This window comes from Dichotomopilus funicola (genome assembly GCF_033296635.1).
Source record: "Dichotomopilus funicola strain CBS 141.50 unplaced genomic scaffold C8A04scaffold_9, whole genome shotgun sequence".
NCBI lineage: Eukaryota > Fungi > Ascomycota > Sordariomycetes > Sordariales > Chaetomiaceae > Dichotomopilus > Dichotomopilus funicola.
Genome location: NW_026944030.1, coordinates 336,556 through 362,277, shown reverse-complemented (window position 1 = coordinate 362,277; position 25,722 = coordinate 336,556). Strand labels below are relative to the sequence as shown.

The 25,722-nt window shown below is 57.1% G+C and overlaps 7 protein-coding genes across 7 annotated transcripts; 4 read left to right on the top strand and 3 right to left on the bottom strand.

Annotated features, from left to right (window-relative positions):
- Positions 1 to 217: 217 nt before the first annotated feature.
- Positions 218 to 2,474, bottom strand: C8A04DRAFT_25863 (PINIT domain-containing protein; the record flags this gene model as incomplete). Its single annotated transcript, XM_062779717.1, has 6 exons — positions 218 to 602; positions 658 to 883; positions 954 to 1,053; positions 1,140 to 1,450; positions 1,538 to 2,011; positions 2,327 to 2,474. 6 exons carry the CDS (start codon positions 2,472 to 2,474, stop codon positions 218 to 220), a joined length of 1,644 nt encoding a protein of 547 aa, XP_062639724.1.
- A 763-nt stretch (positions 2,475 to 3,237) lies between these two features.
- Positions 3,238 to 3,700, top strand: C8A04DRAFT_25862 (uncharacterized protein; the record flags this gene model as incomplete). The annotated part of the gene is made up of 3 exons (XM_062779716.1): positions 3,238 to 3,400; positions 3,458 to 3,502; positions 3,564 to 3,700. The coding sequence occupies 3 exons, from the start codon at positions 3,238 to 3,240 to the stop codon at positions 3,698 to 3,700; spliced, it is 345 nt and encodes a 114-aa protein (XP_062639723.1).
- Positions 3,701 to 4,456: 756 nt separating this feature from the next.
- Positions 4,457 to 7,735, top strand: C8A04DRAFT_9850 (GPI ethanolamine phosphate transferase 2; the record flags this gene model as incomplete). The annotated part of the gene is made up of 9 exons (XM_062785655.1): positions 4,457 to 4,680; positions 4,775 to 4,819; positions 4,907 to 5,198; positions 5,279 to 5,406; positions 5,464 to 5,837; positions 5,899 to 6,122; positions 6,179 to 6,462; positions 6,519 to 6,985; positions 7,065 to 7,735. The coding sequence occupies 9 exons, from the start codon at positions 4,457 to 4,459 to the stop codon at positions 7,733 to 7,735; spliced, it is 2,709 nt and encodes a 902-aa protein (XP_062639722.1).
- Positions 7,736 to 9,641: 1,906 nt separating this feature from the next.
- Positions 9,642 to 14,218, bottom strand: C8A04DRAFT_9920 (magnesium transporter NIPA-domain-containing protein; the record flags this gene model as incomplete). The annotated part of the gene is made up of 3 exons (XM_062785685.1): positions 9,642 to 10,339; positions 10,423 to 11,493; positions 13,117 to 14,218. Coding segments are annotated over 3 exons (2,871 nt in total), but the record flags the coding sequence as incomplete, so codon positions are not given.
- A 991-nt stretch (positions 14,219 to 15,209) lies between these two features.
- Positions 15,210 to 17,000, top strand: C8A04DRAFT_35062 (uncharacterized protein; the record flags this gene model as incomplete). Its single annotated transcript, XM_062783030.1, has 1 exon — positions 15,210 to 17,000. One exon carries the CDS (start codon positions 15,210 to 15,212, stop codon positions 16,998 to 17,000), a length of 1,791 nt encoding a protein of 596 aa, XP_062639720.1.
- Positions 17,001 to 18,790: 1,790 nt separating this feature from the next.
- Positions 18,791 to 21,133, bottom strand: C8A04DRAFT_9843 (uncharacterized protein; the record flags this gene model as incomplete). Its single annotated transcript, XM_062785651.1, has 1 exon — positions 18,791 to 21,133. One exon carries the CDS (start codon positions 21,131 to 21,133, stop codon positions 18,791 to 18,793), a length of 2,343 nt encoding a protein of 780 aa, XP_062639719.1.
- A 531-nt stretch (positions 21,134 to 21,664) lies between these two features.
- C8A04DRAFT_9885 (nuclear condensing complex subunit) lies at positions 21,665 to 25,323 on the top strand (the record flags this gene model as incomplete). Its single annotated transcript, XM_062785669.1, has 3 exons — positions 21,665 to 24,593; positions 24,704 to 24,990; positions 25,150 to 25,323. 3 exons carry the CDS (start codon positions 21,665 to 21,667, stop codon positions 25,321 to 25,323), a joined length of 3,390 nt encoding a protein of 1,129 aa, XP_062639718.1.
- Positions 25,324 to 25,722: the final 399 nt, after the last annotated feature.

Sequence of the window (25,722 nt, the reverse complement as noted above, 5' to 3'; positions counted from 1 at the left end):
AGTGCAATTACAATATAGGATGTCCTTCTCTCCCTCAACGCCCAATTTAACCCTGCCCTCTTTCCGCCACTAGTTCCAAGGACCAGAAAGATGACATGGCCACAAACGTGGCCATAAACCCGAGACCATATCATCAGGCCGCGCTTCCCGGCCCCGAAAGCAGACCAAACCGCCTTCATTTCCGCGAGTGATTCGGAAATAATAAGCTTCCCCGCTTCTAAAAGGAAGGTCTAGCGCCCGAGATCCCAGGACCCAAATTGGGGCGTTTCGCCGGCCGCGCCGGTTCGTCATCGTCCGACAGTGTGAGGTCGATAACCTCAGGGGCCGGACGCTTGTTCGAAGATCGGGGCGCGGCCGAGGTGTCCCGGGATGCGACACTTGTCGGCGTGGCTAGGTGCGGTGCCGGCGCGGCACCAGGCGCAGAGCTCGCGGCGCCCCATACGGATGACTTGGTAACCACGATATCGTCGTCGTCTACGTAGCTCGCTTCGTTGGCTGGGGTCGCCTCCTTCTTGGCGCCTGGGATAGCCCACCGGCCGCTTGGCTCGATGGTAACCTGCTCAATGGACTCGTTCGTATGATCGAGGATTTGTTGCGCATACCTATTCCACGTCAGACTAAGTTTTATCGACTTCATGGCTCTCGCAGACCACTCACTCGTCAATAGCCAGCTGCTCAAAGGGCGTGGGTTTGTTGCAGATGGGACACAGCCATTGAGGCCCTTGTTCTTGCAGCTGCAGGTAAGAGGTCGCGTCAAAGCATTGGATGTGGTTGCAGCTGACTCCTCGACATGGTTGCTTGAGCCTCATGTAGGAAAGTGGGCACTTGAGGCTCAGAACCTGCGACGTGGCGACGATATCTGGGTCGTTCGCCTTCTTCGTGACTGAGGAATAGTCTAGTTAGCGGATTTACTCGTGCGACAGTATGTGGCCAAGCGGCCAGTCAACACCCACTTTCGGCCACGACCGATTCCTTGCGAATCTTTTTTTGGATTCGCGATATCAAGGTCGGGATGGGCACCGCCTTGCAGACGACGAGCGCAAAGTAGAATTTCTGCGCCAAACCGTTTAATTAGCAAACCTTCTCCATAGTCATCCCCGGTCCATTACCTGCGAGCTCCGATACGACTGCGAGCCTACCTTCTGCGTCAAGGCGTAGGTGATCTCGACGGTATTCGAGTAGGTGGGCGGCCGCAGGCGCAGCGAGTCCGTGACGTCAACCGGTCTAGTAGACCCGGGTTTGTTCTTCAGGCCCCGCAGGTTCGCCTTTACATCCCCACCGTTCACTTTGAGCTCGCACTGGTGTGGAAATGCGATGTCTTGGACCCCGACATTGCCGGCGGTACATAGAATCATAATACGCATCGCCTTATCCGCTATGCAAAGCTGAAGCGCCGGATGGTCCTGGACCTTGAGGGAGATGCGCTCCGAGTTACGGTGCGCAGCCATTACTGGTCGCATGTTAGCCGCAAAACCCGATTTTACTAGGGCCTCTCCCGGTAAGCCCGGTGGATGCTTAAATCATTTTCCTAACATACCCTCGAGAGTTTTGACCTCGCCGACTTGGTACTTCAACTCATAGAATGGACTGGGCCGGTAAGAAATGGTCGGCGGGCGGAGGTTTGGGTTCGGCCGTGGCCGACTGGGTTGCCCGGCCGCGGTGACTGATGCATACGTAGGTGCGGGGGGGTTGTGAGCGCGTTGCCCGCCAACAGGCGCATGGCTAGATTGACTATACGAGCTCATGGCATAGCTGGGAGTCGCCCGCGATTTCGCAGACTCGTAATAAGATGCGTGCGGCGGTTGTGATGGTGGCGCTTGCTGGGACTGGGCGGTGTTTGGTTGGGCGGCGTGCGATGAAGACGACGATCCCGGCTGGGATTGCGCGTGAGCCTGCGGTTGGGGAAGGGAGGAGGAAAGTAGCGTTGACACGGCCGGCGCCTGCTTCACAATGCTCTCGCGGATTTCATGGAGCCGCTCCCAGTCGTGGGTGACGCCACAATTGTTGATTTCTGAAGTAGGAGTGTTAGTGATGGCGCAACGACAGAACATGTTCGAGCCCACGCGTCAGTGCCGGAAGTGCAGACACGCGGACAGCTGGCGAGCGCTAAGAGTCGGGTTGGGCCAAAGTTACCGAATCGGCAATGCAGCGGCGGAGAAGGGCGGGCGGAAACTAGAAGCAGTCTTGGGGAAAGAGGAGGGGAGGAGGAATCGTTGAAGGAAGAAGGGGTTGGGGAATGGGCTCGGAAATACGTTGCGATCAAAGTCCCGCGTGCTCATGTGCCAAAGAAAAAGGAATCTAAAATAGTTGATATGTTGTGACTCACGTTGAATGATGCGCCTTTGCAAATCGCTTTTGTTCCCTGATCTGGAGATGCCATTCACGGAGCAGATGGCCTGGAGGCTTGTCTTTGAGATGGACGGAATCTGGATTGTTCGAATGAGGATTTGGACCTCGACCGACTTGTCGTCCATTATAATCTCACCCCCGAGACCCAGACAGGCCCGTGGGTAGGTACAAGACTGCCTCGCAAGGCCAAAATCAAGAGACCGGAAACCTAGCAGGAAGGCGCGGCGCGGCCGATGCCGAAGGGCGCTCAAGCAACCCGAGTGCAGGTGCCGCCGCCGCGGACACAGCAGGGCGGACGCGGCGCCCCCTCGTGCAGCGAGTGAGTTTCGGAGTCTACGTATACGCAGGTAAGGTGTGTTACAAATCGTAATAAGTCGTGCAATGGGCTAATAAATGCTCTGGCGTCGACACGGGCGCGTTGGGGCCTAATTTTTCCCCTTCACAGCGTCGACGATTTGCTCATCGCTCAAGGTTGTCGTCGACACAAATGGGCGGTGTTGTATGGCAGAAAATGGACTGCCTGGGAAGAGCCCGGAGCCGCGCCTGAACCTCCTTCCAATGTTACAGGGGTGTGATATGTGGGGCAGGTATCAGGTACTTTGTGCTTGGCAGAAATGAGCAAGGCTTGGTGAATTTCAGCCGAATTGTTGGTGGCTTTGAGAATGCCCCACTTGATTGCAGGAGTATCGATACCTGGAGCTTTGGAGCGTGCCGGGCCTGGACCGAAATTTTTGACAGCCCGCCATACAGTTGTATCCGTACTTTTCATCTCACTGAATTCTACCTCGGTTTTTTTCTCACAGTGAACAAAAACACATCTTGTGTCTCTTATATTCGGGTCAAGGGATTTCTGCAGTCATCTCACCCCGATCATCACATACACCAAAAATGGCGAAAAGCTCACGATCCAGCGTCATCAAGACGAACAACCGACGCCTCAAGAAAAATGTCTTTGGGCCCGTCGAAGCAGCGCGCGCCGAGCGCCTTTCTGCAAAGCTGCTGGCCCTCGCAGCCGAGCCCAAGCCGCAAAAGGATGTCGAAATGAATGAGGGTTGGTTTTAACTCAAGCTACCTTACAGACGGGGGTAAATGGCTAACCCTTCAGCAGAGCCGGTTGATGAGCCCAAGGAGGAGGCCGCGGCGAAAGACGACAGTGAGTTTTGAACAGGCAGGGTGTTTATGAGTCGGTTAAGGGTTACTGACCTGTTCCACAGCAGCTATGGAGGTTGAGGGGGCCAAGCCGGCGACTGGGAAGCCGAAAGGCAAGGGCAAGAAGAAGGTGGAGAAGCGGAGAGGCAAGAAGTCGTCAATTGTGTTCCCGACGAGGGCGCCGAGGCGGAACAAGAAATGAGAGTTCGACTGAGAGTACCGACATCACGGAGGGAGATGCTTACTGTCAACAACTACCGTGCCCTCCTCAACGGTGGGACTTTCTGCCGGGTCCAGTGTTTGACAAATTACAGGGAGTTGAAGCCGGGTTGAAAGGGGGGGCGAGCATCACCATGCAAGGGGGGCTAGCAGACGGGACAGGCACGTTTTCCAACACCGGATCGGCGTGCTCTTGCATGCTCTTGTTGTTTCTCATGCGGGAGAGGACACGATTGGGTTCATGGTGAAGTTTACATGGGCGGAGTTTGGAGTTGGCAGCACAAAACATTGGGTTGGTCAAGGAAAAAAGGGATGGGGGCGTGTCGCTTTTTGGAATTATCCCGTCAAATTTACGCAACATCCAAACCAAAGCAGGTTGAGAGTCCAGCTCTACCTACCCGGCCGAAACATTGTGGATGATAGTTACGGTCCGAGGCGAAAATACGGGCCTTGCAAGTGAACTTACGGGACCCACGTGACAGCGCGAAAGAATACCCCTGTCACCTCATGTCTTGGCTCAGATCCCTTGTCGTCAGACGTCCCCATTCGGGGGTCTCAGATATTCGCAAGAATATCTAGCCCATAGCTCGAGGGCCATGATTTAGTTGTTCTAGTTGCCCGAGTTTGATCTATCTTTGTGTTTGTCAATCTACCATGGCCACCGGGCATAATTGATCCTTTTTCTCCCAAATATTTGCCCATTTCCGATCTCTCCAACTCAGTCCTCTCTCCTCCCGAGATGACGACGGCGCGACGCGGTCGCCATGGGACCCTGAGCTGCGCACTGCTGCTTGCGGCCAACCTCCTAATCCCCGCGGCCATCTATGTGTTTGCGACCGGCTTCTTCCCTTACAAACCACTGCTCCCCGGTCTTGCGACGTTCGATTCTGTGACCGAATATGGCGAACCCCCCGAGGCGCCGTTCGACAGGCTGGTGTTCATGGTGATCGACGCTTTGCGAAGGTTCGTGGGGGTCCGGGTGAAGGAGAGGGGTTGATGGGTTGGTGGGTGTGGTGATGAAAGGCTGACTTGGTGTTTTGTTCTTTTTAAAATATAGTGACTTTGTCTATGCGGAAAACAGCGGCTTCCAGTTTACACAATCGTAGGGCCGACTCCCTCCAACCCCCTTCTCCCCAAGCTGCCCGCGCGCAAAAACTGACGAGACCCAACCTCGCCCCACCCCCCTTAGACTCATCCGCGATGGCGCCGCTCTCCCATTCACGGCGCATGCGACCTCGCCCACCGTCACAATGCCGCGACTCAAGGCGATCACAACCGGGTCGATCCCGTCCTTCCTCGATGTCGTCCTCAACTTGGACGAAGGCGACGAGAGCTCGAGCTTGGCCTCGCAAGATACGTGGCTAGCGCAGATGAAGGCCAAAAGCGCGGGGAAGCTGGTTATGTACGGGGATGATACCTGGTTAAAGCTGTTTCCGGGGACGTTTGATCGTGCTGAGGGGACGACGAGCTTTTTTGTTTCGGTAAGCGGGCCTGGTTTGGAGAGGGTGGGGGAGCTTGGGTGGAAAAAGGGAAACAGAACAACGGAAGCTGATCGAGGCAGGATTTTACCGAAGTGGACAACAACGTTACGCGGCATATCCCGGAGGAGTTGAAGAGAGACGACTGGAACACCATGGTGCTGCATTACCTCGGGTTGGATCATATCGGCCACAAAGGTGGACCTAGGAGGTTGGATCCCTTGAGATGGGGTAGTTTTCTTGTTTAGCAGTACGCTGACGCCTCCAGTCCTCACATGGTCGTCAAGCAGCGCGAGATGGACGGCATCATCCGCCAGATTTACACCGCCATCAACACACACGACCACCTCCGGTCCACGTTGTTCGTGTTCTGCGGCGACCACGGGATGAACGATGCCGGCAACCATGGGGCCTCGTCCCCAGGCGAGACCTCGCCCGCCTTGGTGTTTGTGTCGCCTAAGTTGAGAGAGCTACAGAGCAAGCTGCAGTCGCCCACGCACGACGATGACGGGGACTTCCAGTACTACAGCACGGTGGAACAATCCGACCTTGCCCCGACACTGGCTGCGCTGCTTGGCTTTCCGGTGCCGAAGAATAACCTCGGGGCACTCATCCCTGAGTTTCTGCCTTTTTGGTCGAACAGTAAGAGAGTTTCTGAGAGCGGGGGAGCGAGAGGGCGGTGCTTGTATTAACGTGGACATAGAACGAGACCAAATTGGGCTTCTCATGCGCAACGCCCGTCAGATCCGAGATATTGTTGCGGCTGCGTTTGGGCCGCAGATTTTCGAAACAGAGGTGGATGAGGCCGTCGCTGGGTCATTGTCCGACTATCAGGAACTAGCACGAGGCTGGAAGGACTTGGCCGAGCGCTATGGACAAGGTGCGAACGCGGCGGGGAATGCCGAGTTAGAACTCGCTATCGTCAAGGTAACCCGGCCCTCATATGCCCAGAGGTCATAAACAAAAAGTCTAACCTTCCACAGTGGCTTCGTCACGCGCAGAGCGTCCTCAGCAGCATGGCCAGCAACTACGACATGCCACGGCTTTACCTGGGACAAGCTGCCGCTGTGGCTGCCTTGATTGCTGCTGTCCTCGCTGTGGCATGGTCTACCCCTGACACGGTCACCTCTTTTGTCCCCTTGACCGGCATTGTTCTAACCTACGCGGTGATGATGTTTGCGAGCAGCTACGTCGAGGAGGAGCACCACTTTTGGTACTGGACAACCACAGCCTGGTTCGCATACATCGGCGTCCGGGATTTTCAGCGGTACGTTCTTTGTGATTTCCCCGTTTCAATAATCCGAGATACTTACTCTTTTCCAGGGGCCACACATCCGCCTTAGTCCAGACCCTTGCAACGACGGCCCTACTCACCCTCACCCGACTCATCCGCAGCTGGAACCAGACCGGCCAGAAATTCGCTGGCGGACCCGACTTCGTCAAGACCTACCTCAATACCAACCCCGGCTTGCTGTGGTGTCTCGTCGGCGCCAGCTACCTCTGGGTGCACCAAAGCCTGATCTTTGGACTCAGTGGATTGCCCATCTGGCTCAACTACACGATCGCCACGGGACTGGTGCTCGCGGCGTTTACGTTCAAAGTAGCCTTCACGCTGGAAGACGCCCCGGAGCTGGTGACCGATGTGGCGCGGTGGTTCTTGCAGGTCAATTTCACGCAGGACGCCTCGCTGATTTCGCGGGCTCGTGCGGTGTTTATGGGGTTGGGTTTGTTGGCGGGTGTGGTGGTTGTGTTTATGCTTCTCCGCCGGCGTATTTCGGTCGGACAGTCCGGTATGCCTCTCTCTCTTTCTTTCTCCCTTTCTCTCTTCTGACAAACTCCCGAACCCCGCACTAACCAACCAACCTCCAGGCGCATCAACCCTCCTAACAATCTACACCCTCCTCGCGCTAACCCAATCCCGCCCGCAAAACATCCCCCTCTTCCTCCTCTTCAACCTCCAACACAACCTCCTCCTCCTCTGGATCCACCCCTTCTCTTCCCGTTCCTCCCCCCTTCCTTCTTCTACTCTCTCCCCCACAGACCTAACCACCACCGCCCTCCTCCTCCAACACACCGCCTTCTTCGCAGCGGGCGGCACCAACTCCATCGCGTCCGTCGACCTGTCCAGCGCATACAACGGTGTAGCGCGGTACCAGCCGGCTGCTGTGGGGTTACTGACGTTTGTGGGTAATTGGGCCGGGGCGGTGTGGTGGGCTTTGGCGGGCGCGGTGTGGTTTTTGACTTTGGAGAGCAGGCGCAGGCGCAGTGCTACTGCTACTGCTACTGCTACTGCTGCTTTTGCTGCTCCAGGAAGCGTCTGGCAGAGCCACATCGCGACGCTGACGGTATTTGTAGCTGGGAGCGTGGTGGCTGTCATGGCGGCGTGCACGGCACTGAGGACACATTTGTTTGTGTGGACTGTGTTTTCGCCTAAGTTGTTGTATAGTGTGGCGTGGAGTTTGGGGCAGCATTTGGTGGTGAATGGGGTGCTGGCTGGGGTTGTGTATGGGTTGGGGGTTTTGGAGGGGGAGGGTTCTTGATGGGGCGGTGCATTGGATTGAACGCTCACAGATATTCCACCGCTTATTGTTGCATGTCCAAGTCAACAAATTCAGGGTTACCTAAACAAAACATAACCCACGTTCGGCAAATAGCATACCGTAACCACACTCACGGAACGCAAAATAGGACCCAAAACCTCGACATGATTATTCGGTTGACAGATAGATGAGATGGATGGTATCTCGAAATACTATCTAGAACAAACACACATGCATGCCATACCAGCCGCCCGCCTATGTAGTAGTCGCCTGCTTGTTTCCATGATGACAAAAATAGCGTACGAAGCAACGGATGAGAACTGGGAACTGAGACTGAGAACTGAACTGAGAAGTGGGTAAGAGAGAAAGAAACACGGACGCCCATGAACGAGGACGGAGGAAAACCCAACCCATAAACGCCATCTGATGCAAAATGGGTTAAGTCAAGTCAAGTCAAGTTATTCAATGCTGTTTCCTATTCCTATTCCTGCATCCTGTTGTCCGGGTCATGTCAAAGTGTATGTGGCCAGAGCACCAGACAAACAACCCCACGCGACAATAAACGTGCTGGCAACGGAGAAGAAGAAAAAAAACAAGGTAACTTGCTCGCTAGCTGCAATGCCAATCAATTACGCTGATCTGAGCGGGTGAACAACACAAACCCAACACAACAACAAAACAAATAGAAAATTAAGCGGGGAAAGAAAACCCCCTAATACAAAGGAAAACAAGACAGGAGGAAAAACGCCAAACACCCAACAGAAACACCAAACGGTATCCGTAACCGCGAAACGGTAAGTAACCACACAACTGTAAGGTAACTGACACCCCAGGGATCCCTTAGGGGTGTGTGTATGTATGCATAACACAACGCTCATTCAAAGGACACAGTCGCTCAAGAACAGCGCGAAGAGAGATATCAAAAAGGGGGAATCAAAACCCAAAACAGGACATAACACAGAAACAGAAATACTCTCAACGACCCTCGCACTCCCTCGCACTCCCTCGTACTCCCTTACCCCCCCTCCTCAGAAGCACTCCCACTCCTCGCCCGCACCAACGGTCCCCCAAACATCCCATCACCGCCGCCTTCCCTCCTCGACCCCGTACCTGTACCCTTCCTCTTACTCTTATTTTTAATACCCCCAACACTCCCACCCGCACTCCCACCCGCACCCGCACCAGCAGCAGAAGCAGAAGAAGACGACTCCCCCCCAAACAACCCCGCCAACCCCAACGTCTGACTCAAACTCCTCGCTCTCCCTCTCAACCCCCCACTCCCACTTCCGCTCCTCTCCCTCCCATCACCAACCCCAGTATCATCGTCATCCGTATCGCGGTACCCCTCCTCCCCTTCACTTCGACTCCCGTCGTGGTAACCCCCATTTTCATCAGCACCATCGTGTCCGTGTCTAAAATGGAAATTACCCCCCGCCAATGCTCGTAACGTGTCTCCGACAACAGCACTGACCGTTCCTGAAAAGGGGGAAGGGGAGTATAGATGAGATGGGGGTAGACGGGAGGTGCTGGCTGGGGCGCGCGGGGTGGTGGGACGGTCTCTGCCTTCTCGTGCGCCGTCTCTGGTATCGTGGGCGGGGCGCTGGTGGTGATGGGGGATAGATCCTGGTGTGGACAGTGGTAGGGAGACACGGGAAGGTGGGGTGAGGACGGCGGTGTTGAAGAGGGTTGGGAGGGCGGGGGTGGTTTTGGAGGCTGTTGGGATCGGTTGTGGGTTAGTGGTGGTGGGTGCCGTTGCTGCTGCAGTAGACAAATCTAGGTGGTGGTCGGTGGGTGAGGCGTAGGATAGCGTGGTGGTGCTTGCGCCGGCGGCTGAGGGGATGTGGATGGCGGAGATGAGGGAGTCGGCTGAGAAGGTGTGGAGGCCTGGGGAAGGTCGCGAGGGCGGGGTCGAAAGGGTGTCTTGCCAGGGGTTGGATAGCAGGGGCGCGTCAGGGTGGTCGTGGTCGTCGTGGTACTCGCTTTCGTTGTCATCGTTGTCGTCATCGTTGTCGTCATCGTTGGGACCGTGGCTGAGGGGCCGACGGGGCGCAGAAGGCGCAGACCGCGGGGTGGGATACCCGTCGTGCTCGTGGACGGTATCGGAGAAACTGACCCGCGACGCCCGGGACGAACCCCCCGAGCGCGAGGGCGGATTGCGCCGGCGTGGCGGGGTCGGCGGGGGCGCGCGGTCCTGGTTGGCAAGACCGATAGTCTCCTCGATGCCCTCGACCTCACTCAGAGCGGGCTCGTCGCCGTCGCCGTCGTCGTGCCGCGGCCGGCCGCTGGTGATGAGGAAGACGCCGAAGAAGGTCAGCAGGCAGCCGCCGACGAACTTGGCCGCCTGCTCCTTGGTGGTGCGCTCGAAGTCGCGGTATAGCACGGCGCTGCCGATGATGACGGACAGCGTGAACAGCACGAACTGGATGGGGATCACCTGCGTCGAGTCGAAGCGCTGCAGCGCCTTGTTGACGTAGCGCACCTGCAGGATGGCCGTCGACAGCAGGATGAACACCAGCACGTACGTAACAGGCGTGGTGAAGGCGCCGAATAGGGTCGATGACAGCATCGAGGACACGCCCTTGGTCGACAGGACCGTGTAGCCGCCTGTAACAGTTAGCATCACGGACTCTTCTCTTTCCTCTTTTCCCCTTCTTTTTCTCCTCTTTTCTCTCACTCCTGGCACATACCGAATAAGCCCACCAACCCCAGATCAATCAAGATCGTCCGGTTACCATACCGCGGGCTGAGCCACAGCAACAACACAATCAACCCACAGCTGACCCCCAAGTAAATCTCAAACTCCATCGTCGTGATAGCCCCCCACACCTCGTGCGGCCCCAGCTTGGTCTCCTCCGTCTTGGCGCTCAGCACGACCGTCACGGCCCCGCCAATGGCAATAATCACCCCCCAGAAGTCGCGCGGCCGGAACCGTTCCTTGAAGAAGATCGGGGCGATCACGCAGTTCGACACCAGCGCCACCACCCCGAGCGGACTGACGATCGACGCCGGCGCAAACCCGTACGCCAGGAAGTTGCCCATCTCGCCGACCGTGATCAGCACCTGGCCCAGCCACCAGTACGGGTCCTGGAGGTACGTTGACGCGACCTTGGGCTTGTCTTTGCTGTTCCCGTGCCCGTTTATACCGTCATGGCTATCGTCGTGATTCTCATCGTCGTCGTCGTCGTCCTCGTCCTCGTCCTCGTCGCGATATCCGTCGTAGCTGCCCGCGCGGGGCGACCGGGCTAAAGGATCGGTCTCGGACGATCCACGAATACTGCCGTCGCTATCGTCGGTATCATCACTGTACCGCCCAACCGTACCATTTCCTCCCCCGCTCCCGTACCCATTCGACCCAGCACCGTACGGCCCGGCCCCATTCCCATTCCCATTCCTACTCCCAGATCCATCCCCATTTTGGTGTCTCCCCCGTAACGCTAGCCGCGCACGCGCCCTCGCCCATGCTTTCTTACGATGCAGACGGGTATGTGCATAGCGCTGGACGTTCAGCGCCAGCGCGATGAGCACGTTGCCGCAGATGGCTGTGACAATACCAATCAGACTGGACCAGTTCTGCAGTTCGTCTCCCTCGTCCCCATTGCCGTCGCCGTCGTTGTTCCCGCCGAGCCAGGAGGCCGGGGACAATCGCGGAGCGGGCGGGATATTATCCATGGCCGCCCGCTCTGTGTTTTCGTCGTCCCGTTCCAAATCCAAATCCGTGTCCCTCCCTCGTCGGCCCCGGTTAGGGGGCGGGCGCGTGGCTTTCTACCGTTCTCTGCTTTGTATGTTGGGGGGTCGGTCGATTTCACCCGAAACTAGCGATGATTGTCGTCCTCGTACTTGTCGTCGGCACCCGCAAAGAAAAACAGGCGCGCCGGTGTCGCGATGGATCGTGGTAGCAGGTCATCGGCGTCGGTGTTGAGTTTTCCGCGAGGCGCGGTCTTATCGTGCGTTTCCCGGGCTGTGTGTTATGTTGAGATCGGCCTTGATCTTTTCTTTTGTCGGTGTTTCGGTCTTCTGCATCGAAAGTGGGCACCCCTGCCCGCCAAGCCGCCCTCGGGCAGTTGTTCGTGACGGAATTTGCGATCAATCTACATACAGATATTACAAAACAGTTTGAATCTGGGCGATAAGGAGAAAATAAAGTCAAGCGACAGCGTGCGTAAATAATTTCAGTCACTCAATCCAGGGCGCAAACAGTCGAGCACGCGAGTCCTCGCGTGGTGTTGTTGGTGGTTGTGTCTTGTGCCGCTCTCCGAACTGGGCCTTGATTACGAAATGCGAAGTACGAAGTCAGGTCCCTACGCAATGCTTCGGATTGAGCTGCCTCCCACCCGATCAGCTGCAAAGACACTGAGTGGCTTGACTGGATAGGTAGGTATTTGGGCCAGCAAGCTCGGACCAGTCGCGGCCCGACGGCAGGCTTGGGCGAAACATGTTTTGATAAGCCTAACAGCCTGGCTAAAAACAAACCAGTGTTTTGTGTTTTGTGTGAGTTTGAGAAAAAGGATCAAGGAGCTAAAAAAAAAAAAAAAAAAAAAAGCTTTGACTCGCGACTTTCAGCCACGGAATCTGATCCAGACTCAACTCAGCGGCTTGTACCGGCGTCAGGAAGTAACGTCTTGTCTGTCCAACCCAGTGCGGCAAGCGCCAAGCCAAGTGCAGCTTGACTCTTGCAGCGCTGCAGCTTCGCCGTTGTAGCCAGGTGGAGCCTGTTAGTCAAACGAGACCCACGACCAATCAGTCCCTATGCTGACGCCATGCCGCCAAGCCCAGCAAGTTGGTAACCGCCAGCGCTGCGCCTGTCCGATGAGCTGCCGTGACGTAAAGGTTCTCACTCGGGTTGCCAAACACAGAAATCGTGACACACAGCATCGTGCGAGATTCAATTGCGCAATTGCTGGGTTTTCCAGCCTGCTTAAGGAATTACAAGGTACTAGGTACGAGGAAGAGAATCACGATCCAGCCGTCAGCTGAGGAGAAGAGTTTTCCTGGGGAAAGTCCGCCCATTGGGAAAAGGCCCAATGCGGAAAGTGCCATTAATTTCAACGCCCAGATGGAAGGCCCAACCGGGCCAATCCATCGCCATGCCATTGCCCATTGTCCTTCCTGTGTCCTGCTATGCCATTTCGCTGCCATAGAAATAAGTTTGAAAGAAAGAAAGAAAGTAAAAAATTAAAACTTTTTCATGCCTCATTGCCACACTCCGATGGCTTTTTTTGTGGTCCCTGTTTTTGCCCCTTTTCGCCGTTCCAATTCCAAGAAAAACAAACAAAACAAAACATTATTACCAGGCCCCACAGAAGTAACTGTGCTTGCCTTCCGGGTGGCCAAAACTTAATAGTCCGACGATGACGCCGACGATAATGAACTCGTAGACGGACGCCGGCGCGCACACGGCGCCGTAAACGTCCGGCCCAAGCCCATCCACGCCGGCTCCGGCACGGGCGCCGTCCCCTCCTGACTGGCACGCCACAACTTCTGCGCGGCCTCACACGTCTCAAAGTGTTCCGCCAAAAACTCCGCGCGGGAGTAGGACCGATCCCGCAACTCCAGGTGGTCGTCCGAGAAATCCGCCTCAAACGCCACCTGGCACCCCTTACACGACACGCCCGCCTCGGCCGCGCCCTCTCCCCTTGCCGTCCGCTCCAGGTACGGCAACGTAGTCGCTGCTTGGAACCGCAGCGTCAACGAGTCCGGCCACCGGCTGACAACCTCCTCCGCCTCCTCCGCGTCCTTGCCCTGCCCCTCCAACAGCGCCAGCGCGTGCTGGACAGCCACAATCCGCTTCTTGCTATGCAACACCGGTAACCGGCCCGCATCATCAAGACTCGCGGCCGACATCCCCGCTGCTTCCCCAACCCGGCTTAGGTGCGCCACGCGCGTAGCCGGCGACGACGCAACACACGTCAAACAGCACCGCGTAGCGGTCGGCGCAAACAAAAACCCGCCAAATGCAGCCCCGCACAGCGAGCAGTCCCGCGTCGTCAGCGCGGCATAAACATCGAGCACAGGGACATGCACGGCAAGCCCCGTGCGAAGGAGCACGCAGAGGGCATCGAGGGCGTGGGCGCCGACGTGGCGGAGCTCGCGCACCGAGGTGAGGACCTCGCGGGCGGTGCGGTTGACGTGGCTGAAGCGCAGGGCCGAGGCGACGTCTAGCTCGCGGCAGACCATGGCGATTAGCTCAAAGGGGAGGTGGCCGAGGGCGCCGAGGTCGAAGTCGAAGTCTGCGGTGGTGTTGTTGTTGCATGATGGGGTTGTTAGGGGCCGGAAGATGGTGGCTCGTACTGCGTCGTGTTGGCGGGGGTGGATGGAGGCGACGGGGAGTTCGCGGTCTGCGCGGCGGTAGGAGGTGATGTTGAGGATTTCGGCGGCTTTGGTGGTGTTGTTGTTGATAAGAGCGCCGGTGTAAGTGCGGCTGGCTGGGTCGCTTGGCGCTGCTGGGCCCACTACAGGCGTCTGTAAAGTAAGCGTGGCCGCCATGATAAGGGTGTTATCAATGGAATATCAGGTTGTAAGTGAAGTATGTATGTACAGAGAAATCCATACACATTTAACAACAAGAAAAGGTTGAAGACAAAAAGATAATGCCAATCCACCCAAACAGCCCCCCTTATTTCTCCACGACAACCGTTCAACTTATGTATCCTTCTGAACACTCTCTCCAACACGTCTGACAACATCTTCCCAAACAATGAACCCTCTCCATAAAAAAAAAACCGGAAATTGCGGGGCCCCAAGGGGGGCACCGCTGGGGCACCATGGCGTCCTCGTGACACTCTATTACGGAATGGATATCATCGACACGGCTCAACAGGGCAAGACCAAGGACCCGGTAGTTGAATACCGCTCCTGACCGCGGCTTCCAGAACGGCCTGCTTTCGCACCATGCGGGGCCAAGCTTGCCAAGGGGCCCTCGCGGGCTCCAGGGGGCCTCGCCCCGTGGTCAAAAATGTGAGCTGGCTCCACAGCGGGCCAAGGCCCTGAGGGGGCCGCTGGAACGCGCCAAGGCCTATTTGCACTGGAAGCGTCTCGATCTCGCCATCACTTCCGGGCGGGCACCAGCGCTGGAGGTACCTTCCATGCTGATTTTTTTTTAGGGGGGTACGTACCGGAGTACAGTACTTGAGTACCTGAGCTTGTAGGCGTAATCGCCGCCACCAGCGAAGTTGTTCTCTTTTTTTTTTTGCCTGGCCTGGCCTGAGCGCATTGACCTGGAGCTCCAGCTCCATGCCCTTGCATTCGTCATCGCCAATCGCGGCCGGATGGACTGCCCCGTGTTCCATCCATCCCATTGCGAAATTGAGCCACAGCAGAAGCGGGAAACGGATCGTGACACAAAGGTGAACCACGAACGAACAAGACACGAGGAGGTGCATTTCTCATTACCTACGCGAAACTCGGTTCTCGTTTGGATTTTCCTAAACACGGCAAATTGGCCAAAAGTGTGCAAATATTGGGAGGATTTCACGCCATGCGCGGTGACGGTCATAGTACTAGCGGAAATAATAACGACAGCGACAGCGACGATCGTGGATCCAACAACAGCAGCAGCATCAGCAACAGTGATACCACCAACCCCTTCATCCGCTTCCGGCACCACGTCGACGCCAACATCCATTCCGGCCTAACCACCCTGCTGGCCACGGCCCGCCGCGAGCCCTCTTCCGCCGTTCCGGGTTCTCGTCCGGAGAATCCTTCTTCTTTTCCTTCTTCTAACACCACACCCACAAACATCTCATCCACACCCAACCTTTCCTCGTCAAACATGGATAAACCCACACCCACATCCATCTCTACACCGACCCTAACCCCAGCCCAAACCCATCTCGAGTCCCGTCTGGACGTCCTGCGCGCCGGTACCCCCGCCGAAGCGAGACTAGGCTGGCACTTGTTTCTCACGCGGTCGGCCTACTCGCCGTTGGTGCTGGAGCGGGATGGGACGTTGCCTGGGCCTGGATTTCGGGGACGGTCAACGGGTGGACGTGGACGAGGACGGGTTGGATGGGAGGGTGAGGATGGTGATGATCAGAAGGTTGTAGATGGGGAGGGCTGGTTGGAGGCGTTTGAAGATTTGATGAGGGTTGAGTCGGGGCTGGGGTTGAGGGAGATACCCTCTTCCAAGAGGGATAGGACCGTAGATGGGTTCGGCGCGTTTGGAGTATTTGGTAGTGGTGGTAGTGGTATCTGGGACCTCTCCCATCACAGCGGCATCCACAACAACCCATGGCTCACCCGCCAAGAACTCCGCGAAGCCGCCTGGCTCAACCGCATGCAGTCCCACGGCCTGACCGAAGTCCTCTTCCCCGTGTACGACCCTGGCCTGGGGTATGCTTCACCGCGGACGGCTGCCGAGTGGGCCGAGCGCCGGCGGACGGAGCAGCAATACCGGGTGCAGCAGCAGGAGCGGCAGGAGCGCGAGGAGCGCGAGGCCGAGCAGGCGTGGGAGGAGCTGGTGGGTGCTGGACGGCGGGTAGTAGAGGAGGCGCGCCGGGAGGCCGAGAGGGAGGCTGAGGCGTGGACGGAGGATGCGAAGAAGGGGGTGAGGAGGGAGGTGGATGCGTGGCGGGATTTTGCGAATGAGAAGGGGGCGTCGTTGTTTGATGGGATTGGGGGGGTGGTGAGGATGTTGGGGAGGGTGTTGGAGGATGAGGTGAAGGCTTTGGAGAAGTTCGGGAAGGGGGATGGTCATGATCGGGGCAAGACGGAGGAGGGACAGCAGCAGCGGCAGGACCGAGCTACGGAGAAGAAAGCCAAAGTCGAACCAGAAACGGAGAACGACCTGTACTCGGCTGTCGAGTCCGCGTTTCACCAGTCGGAGCGGTCCCTCTCCAACTTCTTCAAGTCCATCGCCGAGGGCCAGCGCAGTAGCAATCCTACAACAATAAATAGCAACAACAACAACAACAACAATAACAATCAACGACCCAACCCCGACTCGTCCACGCCCACAGTCAGCACCACCGAGACGGTCGAAGACGGCCTAACCAAAAAGACCACCACAGAGAAGTTTGTCGACAGTCGTGGGAATACACACTCCCAGACGGAGACGACGTGGACAGATGAGCACGGCAACGTGGTCATGAAGCAGGTGCATAGCACCGTGGGTCGGTCAGAGCGTTGGGGGCAGAGGTTAGAGGATGGCTCGTCTGGGGGAGGAGTTGAAACTGACGAGAAGAAGAATGCCACTGGTGAACATGGGGGACAGCAACAACAACAGCAACGACAACAACAAAATAAGGATGGCGGGTGGTTCTGGAAGTGAGGTTTGTTTTGTCTGCGCCAAGACTGCAAGACTAGTAACAGCCCAACTCGGTACATGACTTTCCACGTTCTCCCCACGATGTTAGATGGAAGATGCTGGGACACAAAACCACACGGATGACAGATCTCTCCACTCAGCACGGCAATTGCGTCAAACACTCCGCTCTGTTGAACAAAACTCAAGCACTTGACTCATTGGTTCGGCTTCTTTTCTTTTGCCGTGAGGATCGATGTAGTGTACATACACGTGAAAAATAAAAAATAAAATAAAAAATAAAGTTTTGTTTAACCTTCCCTCTTTCCTAACCGAGCCCACTCAACCACCCCAAACCACCTAGTGTAAAACCACCAACCCTCGCGTCTCACATTAACTACCTAGTTAATCCCAACCACAAGAAAAAAAACATTAAAAAAAAGCTTGTTGTGCCCAGCCTCGCCAGCCAAGCACTTGCCCCAAGGGGAGTTTCCGTGACAAATTATGCACTTATCCCATATCCAGCATGACCATCAAACAAGCCCAGAAAACATGCAAGGATCCGCAAAAAAGGTACATTTTGCTTGGCAAATGGAAGCCGGAACCAATCCTTGTCTGTCGGTTCCTGGCGCAGCGAGCCGCTGAGCGCAGTTGCAGAAAGGAGTTTTTTTGGTGTGTTTCTGCGAGTCTTGTTTGTCACTCTTGTCCATCAGGTTCCACCATTACCTAACACGACCGAAGAGTACCGCGAGTACCGTTACCTTCGTGGGAAAAAACTCCGAATTTCAATTGCCTGGAATGGGGCGATGGGCAATGGGGACAGCGGCATAGTGGCACAGCGTGACGTGGATGTGGGCCGATGGGAGAGATACCCCAGGGTTTTCAGGTACCTTTTCGGTTTCGGCGGAGGCGCTGTATCATCTACCTGCCAGGTATACCCGTTGCGAGCCGTGAGAACGGGGTTTGGCAATGGAAAGGGTACTTAACGGAAGAGCCGGGGAGATGTCCTATGGTACCTCATCACTTTCCTTGCCTCACTAAAAAAACTCCACGACCTCGTACTCGGGGAGGCTGGATTGGATTGGATTGGACTGGACTGGATCGAAGTTGATGAGATGAGAAGTGCCCGAGAGCTACACTAACAAACCCGCGGTGAGCTAGTGAGCCCATCACGGCCGGGAATGACGGGCGGGTGATCGACGTGTCGGGCCAGGCACAGGATCCGGGGAAAAAGAGGACAGCTTAGACTACGGATAGTTAGACCGAGTTGGACAGGACAAGCAGGTCACACAGGGTCTCTCATTAACGTGAGGAAGCGAATGAGGTTGGGTTGTTGGGGTGGTCACGGGGTCAATTGAGTTTTTGCAAGAGGTGATTTTCCCTTTTTTCCCTTTTCTGAGGTGTTTTGGCGTGTCTGGCTTGTTGCACAGGCGGTGAAGTGACAGGCTCGATGGGCTTGTTGGATTCCAAACAAGTACCGGCGTGCGTCCCTGTGGACGGAGTAAATTGATTGCATTCCTGCAACGAGTGGGGATGAGAGATGCAGCGCCAACAAGGCATGCCAAGTTTTGAATTGATTCCTGAGAAAGGATTGCCCGTACAAGTTATTACTTTACACTACACTGCAGGACATCTGTACATTTGCTTTGCTCATGTGCCAAGAAAAGAGCGTGATATGACGATTACTATCGTGCTCCGTATGCTCTAATGTACCGAGAATTGTAAACGACACTGCCGAGACTGCCGAGATAGCCGATCTCCCTCCCTCAACACCACTATTACTCCTTGACTAACAGGGCAACTGACAGGAACGGACCTCACTTGCCCGCCCGCATCGTAGCCTTTTTCTTCCGCATCATGCGCTTGCGCACAATGATCTTGGTGCGCATCGCCAGTTTCTCATCCGCCTTCTTGCGGCCCTCCTTGGTCGCCGGCGGTGGTGGCGCTTTGCCATCAGCCTTGCCGTCCTTGCCGGCACTACCGCTCTTGTTGTCCCTACCACTGTCCCTGTTACCACTATCCCTCCCCCATGGCTTCCCCTTACCCTGACCCCCCTTCTCCCAGCCCTTCCCATCCCTCTTCTCCGGCCGGCCACCACCAGCCTCCCTCTCCTCCCTCGGCAACCGGCTCCTCTCCTCCTGCTGCCGCCGACGCTGCACAACATTCGCATTCTCAATCGCAAACTCCACAATCAGCCGCTGGTTCTTGCCCGCCTCGTTGGTCATCGCGTGTCCGTTGAGGTACCGCAGCCCCATCAACGCCCAGCGATGCGACGAGTACTCGATGAACCCGTATCCGCGCGACCGTCCGCCGCCTGTCTTCTCGTCTACTTTACTGCCCTGCGTCGTCTCAAACACGATCTTGGCTTGCCGCACCACACCCTTGCCGCGGGTCTTGCGCCTGTGCTCGGCCTCGCGGTCTTGCTCGCCGCCGCGGGCGTTTTCCTCGCGCGAGATGGGCTGTCGCCGGCCTTCTTTGACGTCCTTCGCGAAGCCGACAACGGCCTCGCGGGCGAGGGCTTTGAGGTCCTTGGAGTTGAGGTTGGCGGGGAGGTTGCGGATGGCGAGGCGGGTTAGACTCAGGTGTAGGCTGGGGTTGGACTCGATCATCTTGCGTCGCTGTTTGGCGCTGGTTTCGCGCATCTTGACTTCGGCGGGGGTGAGTTTGCTGAAGAGTGGGGATTTGGACGAGATGGCGCCTTCGGAGAGGAGGAAGAGTCGGCGCTTGTCTTTGTCTTTGCGCTTTGTGCCCTCGTCTTGTAGGCGGGTTGCTTCGTCTTTGGACACCGCCTGGGCGACTTGTAGGATGCGGCCGTCGAGGGTGTATTTCCCTTCGGGATCGGCCGTCTCGTCCTGCAACACGGAGTGTTTGGCGAGCGCGGCGACGGGTTGGTGGCGCGGGGCGCCCCTGAGGCAGGTCTGGAAGTCGTCGACGTTGAAGAAGCAGACAAAGCCGGTACCCGCGGGCCGGTCTGTCGCGCGGTCCATGACGACTCGGGCGTATCGTACCGGGCCGAATTTTGTAAAGTGAGTTTTGAGCGTCTCGTCGGTTGTTGAATACGGTAGGTTGCGTATGAAAAGAGTGGCCGAGTTGTCCGTCAGCGGCTTCTTCGGTTTCTCCTCTTCTGATTCGTCTAGCCCTTCCAAGTCATCGTCGTCGTCTCCCTCTTCATCATCATCCTCATCGCTCCCTTCCTCGCTCCCTTCCTCGCTTCCATCCTCGTCTTTCCCATCCTCATCTTCCTCCTCTTCCTCCTCCAAGTTATCACCGTAGTTCTTGAAGAAATTAACAAGATCGCGATCCTCCTGTGTCATATTCGGATCATCTTCTTCATCCTCCTCCTCCTCCGCCTTCTTCCCCTTCTTCTCCTTCTTCACCTTGGCACTCTTCTTCTGCTCCCCCTCTTCATCCCCCTTCTGCTGCTCCCACGTCTGCTTATCCACCGCCCAATCCACCGCCACCGTCCGCCCGTCCACCTCCATCCCATTAATCGCCTCCATCGCCTTCTCTGCATTCTTCCTTCCGCGTAGCGTAACAAACCCAAACCCAGACAACTTCCCCTTGGCATTGGGCAAATCCGCAAACTTGACCTTCCCAAAACTCTGAAACAGCTTAGCCAGCTGATCCGACGTCTTGATACTCCACGGCAAGTTGCGGATAATCAGCTTCGGCGCGCGCCGGGCCTCTTCGGCGTCAGCCTCCCGCTGGCGCTTCGCCTCAATCGTCTTGGCCCCGACATTCGACCCGGCCTTGGCCAGATCACGGTGGCGCGGCTGGGCGATATCGAGTTTCAGTCGCCGGCCGCTGAACAGTTCATTCTTGAGCTTGTCTTTCGCCTCGGCCGCATCATCAGGGTCAGCGAAGGACACGAAGCCGTATCCGCGCGAGGTCTTGGATTTGGGGTCGAAGACGACGGTTGCGTATTTGACGGGGTAGTGCTGCGAGAAGAACTCGGTGAGGGACTCGCTGGTGGCGCTGGGCGGGAGCGACCGGACGAAGAGTTGGCGGTGGGATTCGACGCGGGCTTTTTTTGTTGGGGGGTCGCTGGGTTGTTGTTGCTGCTGGCGGTGTGTGGTCACGCCGGCGGCTTTGTCTGCTGCTGCCGCTGCGGCGACGACATCGTCGATCTCGCGTTGGCGTTTTTTGTCCGGCGGGCCCATGGTAGGCTGGCCTGTTTGTAAAGGTTGGGTGTCGAGGGTGTTTGTAGCCCGGATTTAGCCTGCTTTTTTGCACCTTCAAACGTCAATTAACTATGGTTTTCGTTTGTCGCAGTAATTTTCACAGCACGAAGGTACGTCTGGACGAGATGCAGGAATTGGCCTGAGCTCCATGCTCAATCGCAGCAGCAGAAAAAAAAAGAGACCAGGGAAAACAGATAAGACGGCTTATCGCAGAAGATGTGGGGCCAAGAGGGGCCACCCCTCCAAACCTCTGCGCGCTAACCGCATTGAGAATGTCCCTAGTAAACAAACAAGACCCCAAAACTCCAAGCACCCACCACTCGCCATCCCACGTCCCACCTTCGATCCCAACGTCCGACACGAAAACAGCGGCATCACGATCGATGATTTCACCGATAACCCCGATGTCACACCATCGCTGAGGGGGAATATCAACGAATAAACGACAAATCAAGCCAGAACCACCCAACAAATCCCCGAAAAGAAAAGAAAAAAAAGACACAAAAAACCATGCCCCGAGCCTCAACGCGGTCAACCCGCTCCTCCGCCGGCGCCGCCTCAACCCGATCAGCCGGCGGCGGCGGCGGCACCCGTGCCTCAACAACAACCTCCCGCGCGTCTTCCGCAGCAGCAGCCGCCCATCACAACGCCGACATCCCCGACGAGACGCCCGACAACGCGCTGCGCACCCAAGTAGCCGCGGTATTTCGCGATGCCCAGCGCACGACAGCGACACACCGTAAACTGGCGGTAACGCTGCGCAAGATCCAGGAGGCGTGCTGTTATGAGCCTACGAGCGTGCGGAAGCCGTCCGGGGGGGCTGGTACGGGTGGGGGTAGTGCGTCGATTGCGGATTTTGATGAGGATGATTTCAATGCGGAGTTTACGCGGTGTGCGTTGAGGGTGATGCCTATCAAGAAGAGTGAAGGGGTAGGGGAGAAGACGGTGCGGTTTATTGGGCTTTTCCTGCGGCACGCGGTGGACAAGGATAATGAAGTCGCGGGCGAGGTGGATGAGGATGCAAGCACGATGCCGGAGACACCTGGAACGCGGCTGACGACGCAGCTGATGGAGACGGCGCTGCCGTTGTTGGCGGGCAAGGACAAGTTTGTGCGGTACCGCGCGACGCAGCTGATTTCGCATATTATTAACTCGCTGGATGCGATTGATGACGATTTGTTTCAGAAGCTGCGCGCGGGGCTCTTGAAGAGGATTCGGGATAAGGAGGCTATGGTGCGGGCGCAGGCGGTGTTGGGGTTGGGCAGGTTGGCGGGGAATCAGATGGAGGCGGAGGAGGGGGAAGATTCGGATGAGAGTGATAGCGATGGGCGTGATGCTGGCTCGGCTGGGTTGTTGGAGCGGTTGTTGGAGGTGCTGCAGAATGACCCCAGTGCTGACGTGCGCCGGTCGTTGTTGGTGAACCTGCCCATCCTGCCGAGCACGCTGCCGTTCCTGCTTGAGCGGGCGCGCGACCAGGACGCGGCCACGCGCCGGGCGGTGTACTCGCGGCTGCTGCCGGCGCTGGGCGACTTCCGGCATCTGTCGCTGTCGATGCGCGAGAAGCTGCTGCGCTGGGGCCTGCGGGATCGCGACGAGAACGTGCGCAAGGCCGCGGGCCGGCTTTTCCGCGAGCGCTGGATCGAGGACTGCGCGGGGACGGCCCCTCCCGCGGAAACGGGCCAGCCGGCTGAGGTGTCGCCGCCGAACCTGGACGCGCTGCTGGAGCTGCTGGAGCGTATTGATGTGGTCAATGCTGGCGGGGAGCACGGTGTCGGGCTTGAGGCGATGCGCGGGTTCTGGGAGGGCCGGCCGGACTACCGCGAGGCCATGTTCTTTGACGATGCCTTCTTCGAAACGCTAAGCGCCGAGTCGGTGTTTGTGGTGCGCACGTTCAACGACTTTTGCCGGCACGAGGGTGGGGGCAAGTTTGAGTCCCTGGTCGAGGAGAAGCTGCCCGAGGTGACCAAGGTGGCGTTTTACTTGGAGCGGTACATCAAAGTGCTCATCGACGCGATCCAGCGGGCCGAGGAGAAGCAGCAGCAGCGGGGTGAGAGCGAAGAGAGCGACGAGGAAAACGAGGAGGACGACGACGAAGGGGACACGGCTGAGCAAGAGTTCATTGTGGAGCAGCTGCTGCACATCGTGCTGACGCTGGACTACTCGGACGAGGTCGGCCGGCGCAAGATGTTCTCGCTGTTGCGCCAGACCCTCTCGATCCCGCAACTGCCCGAGGAGGTCACCAAGCTGACGGTGTCGGCCCTGCGCGACATCTGCGCGCCTGATGCGGCCGGCGAGAAGGAGTTTTGCAGCATTGTCCTGGAAGCCGTGGCGGACGTACACGACACGATCGTCGACGAGGCCGAGGGCGATGACGACGGACTTCCGGAGAACGACGACGAGAGCTTCCACTCGGCACGGTCCGAAGTCAGTGGCGACACGACGCCGACGCGGGCCAACGGTGGTGGTGCTGGAGGAGCTGGTGGCAAAGGGGGAAAGAAAGTAACCCCCGAGTCCGAGGAAGAGGCCGCGCGCAAAGCCATCCGGGAGATCATGATCAACATGAAGTGTCTGCACATTGTGCAGTGCATGCTGTCCAACGTCGCCGGCGACCTGCAGCAGAACGACCACCTGGTGGCCATGCTCAACAACCTAGTCGTCCCCGCGGTGCGCAGCCACGAGGCCCCTGTCCGCGAGCGCGGCCTGGTCTGCCTCGGCCTATGCTCGCTACTCGACCGCTCGCTCGCCGAAGAGAACCTCACCCTATTCATGCACTTCTTCGCCAAGGGCCACACCGAGCTGCAGATCACCGCCCTGCACATCCTAACCGACATCCTCAACGTGCACGGCGCCCAGCTCCTATCATCGAACCCAGCCCTGCTCAAGGTCTACGTCAAAGCCCTGCGGTCGGGCGCCAAACACCCCGAAGTCCAGGCCGCCGCCACCGTGGCCGCCTCCAAGCTGCTCCTCGGCCGCGTCGTCAGCGACGCCGACGTCTCGGCCGAGCTGCTCAAGACGCTGGTGATTGCCTACTTTGAGCCCGCCTCGGCCGGCAACCAGAGCGTGCGCCAGGCGCTCAACTACTTTTTGCCCGTGTTCAGCTACGCCCGCGCCGAGAACCAGGACCTGATGCGCCGCGTGGCCCTCGACGCCCTGCACACGCTGTACAATGTGCGCGAAGGGTTTGACGACGACGATGCTGACATTGAAGATGAGATGGTTTCGCTTAGCACCATTGCCGCGTGTCTGGTCGACTGGACCGATCCGCGCAAGTGTTACTCGCCGGGCGGTGTTGGCGGCTTTGGCCTGGCTGGCATTGGCGGCGGGGCTGGTGCTGGTGGTGCTGGTGGGCTGGCCGAGGCCGAGAAGAAGAATGTCCCGGCGGATGTGCATTTGGATTTTGCGGAGGATATTCTGGAGCGGTTGAGCGGGAATGCGCCGAGTATGTTTTTCCTTTTGCTTTCCCCCTTTTCCACAACCCTAACCCTCTTCCTTTTATCCACCCTTAACCCAATACCAACGCTTATGAAACGTAACTAACACCCCCCCAAGAAGAAGAAAAAAAAATCATCGCCGCCCTCCTCGGCAAACTCTACGTCTCCCCGGCCTCCTCCGAAGACCGCACCCGCGACGTCTACACCATCGTCTCCGACGCCGTCGACGCCCAGCTCCTCCCCGACACCGCCAGCCGCAACGCCCTCTACAAAATCCACGTCAGTCTCGGCAAGATTGTCAACAACCTCGATGCTGTCGCCGCTGCGGCCTTGTCGGCGGCTACGGCTGAGAAGGAGGCGGCGATGGGGGGAAAGTATAGACGCAGTGTTAGTCGGGCTAGTTCTGTTGCTGGGGATCATGCTGGTGGTTCTGCGTCGGCTGGTGTTTCGGCTGCGCCGAGTACTACAGGGCGGAGGTCGGTTTCGCGGGAGGAGGATGATAAGACGGGGGTGTTGCCTTCGTTGGAGGAGGAGGGGTATGATCAGGATGATGATGATGAGGAGGAGGAGGAGGTGGAGGTGGAGGACCGTAAGGATGTAAAGATAAAAGAGGAGGACATGGATGAGGACATGGATGATGATGTTTCGGATGCGGGGACGGTAGTAAGGAATCGGATGGGGACGGAGATGAGTAGTGCTGGGGGGGATTTAGATGAGGAGGAGGAGGAGGAGTTGTGATGTGTGATGTTTTTTTATTTTTGTTTTTTGAAGGGGGTTGGAAGGATAGATGGGTATCCAGGTTTCCTTTTTGTCCCCTTTGTTTCCGTTTTGATGTCAGTTCCCGAGGTAACGAACAATTCAGTCACGAACACAATGCCACGTCTGCCGCCTCTCCAAACATGTTGTCTTTCCCATCTGTTTAAGCTCCTCCCATCCCCATATTACACCCTCAACGTATCACATTACAATAGCGCGGCCATGGCATGTCAATCTTGAGTTGATAGCAATTGATGTTCTTAAATTAAGGGTATATTCTATCGACATAGCAAATATCAATGACTGTATGTGTTCGCTCTAATTATAATTACTCGCTCCGTGTATATCATATCATGTCCGCATCACCGTTTTCTGCGTTGC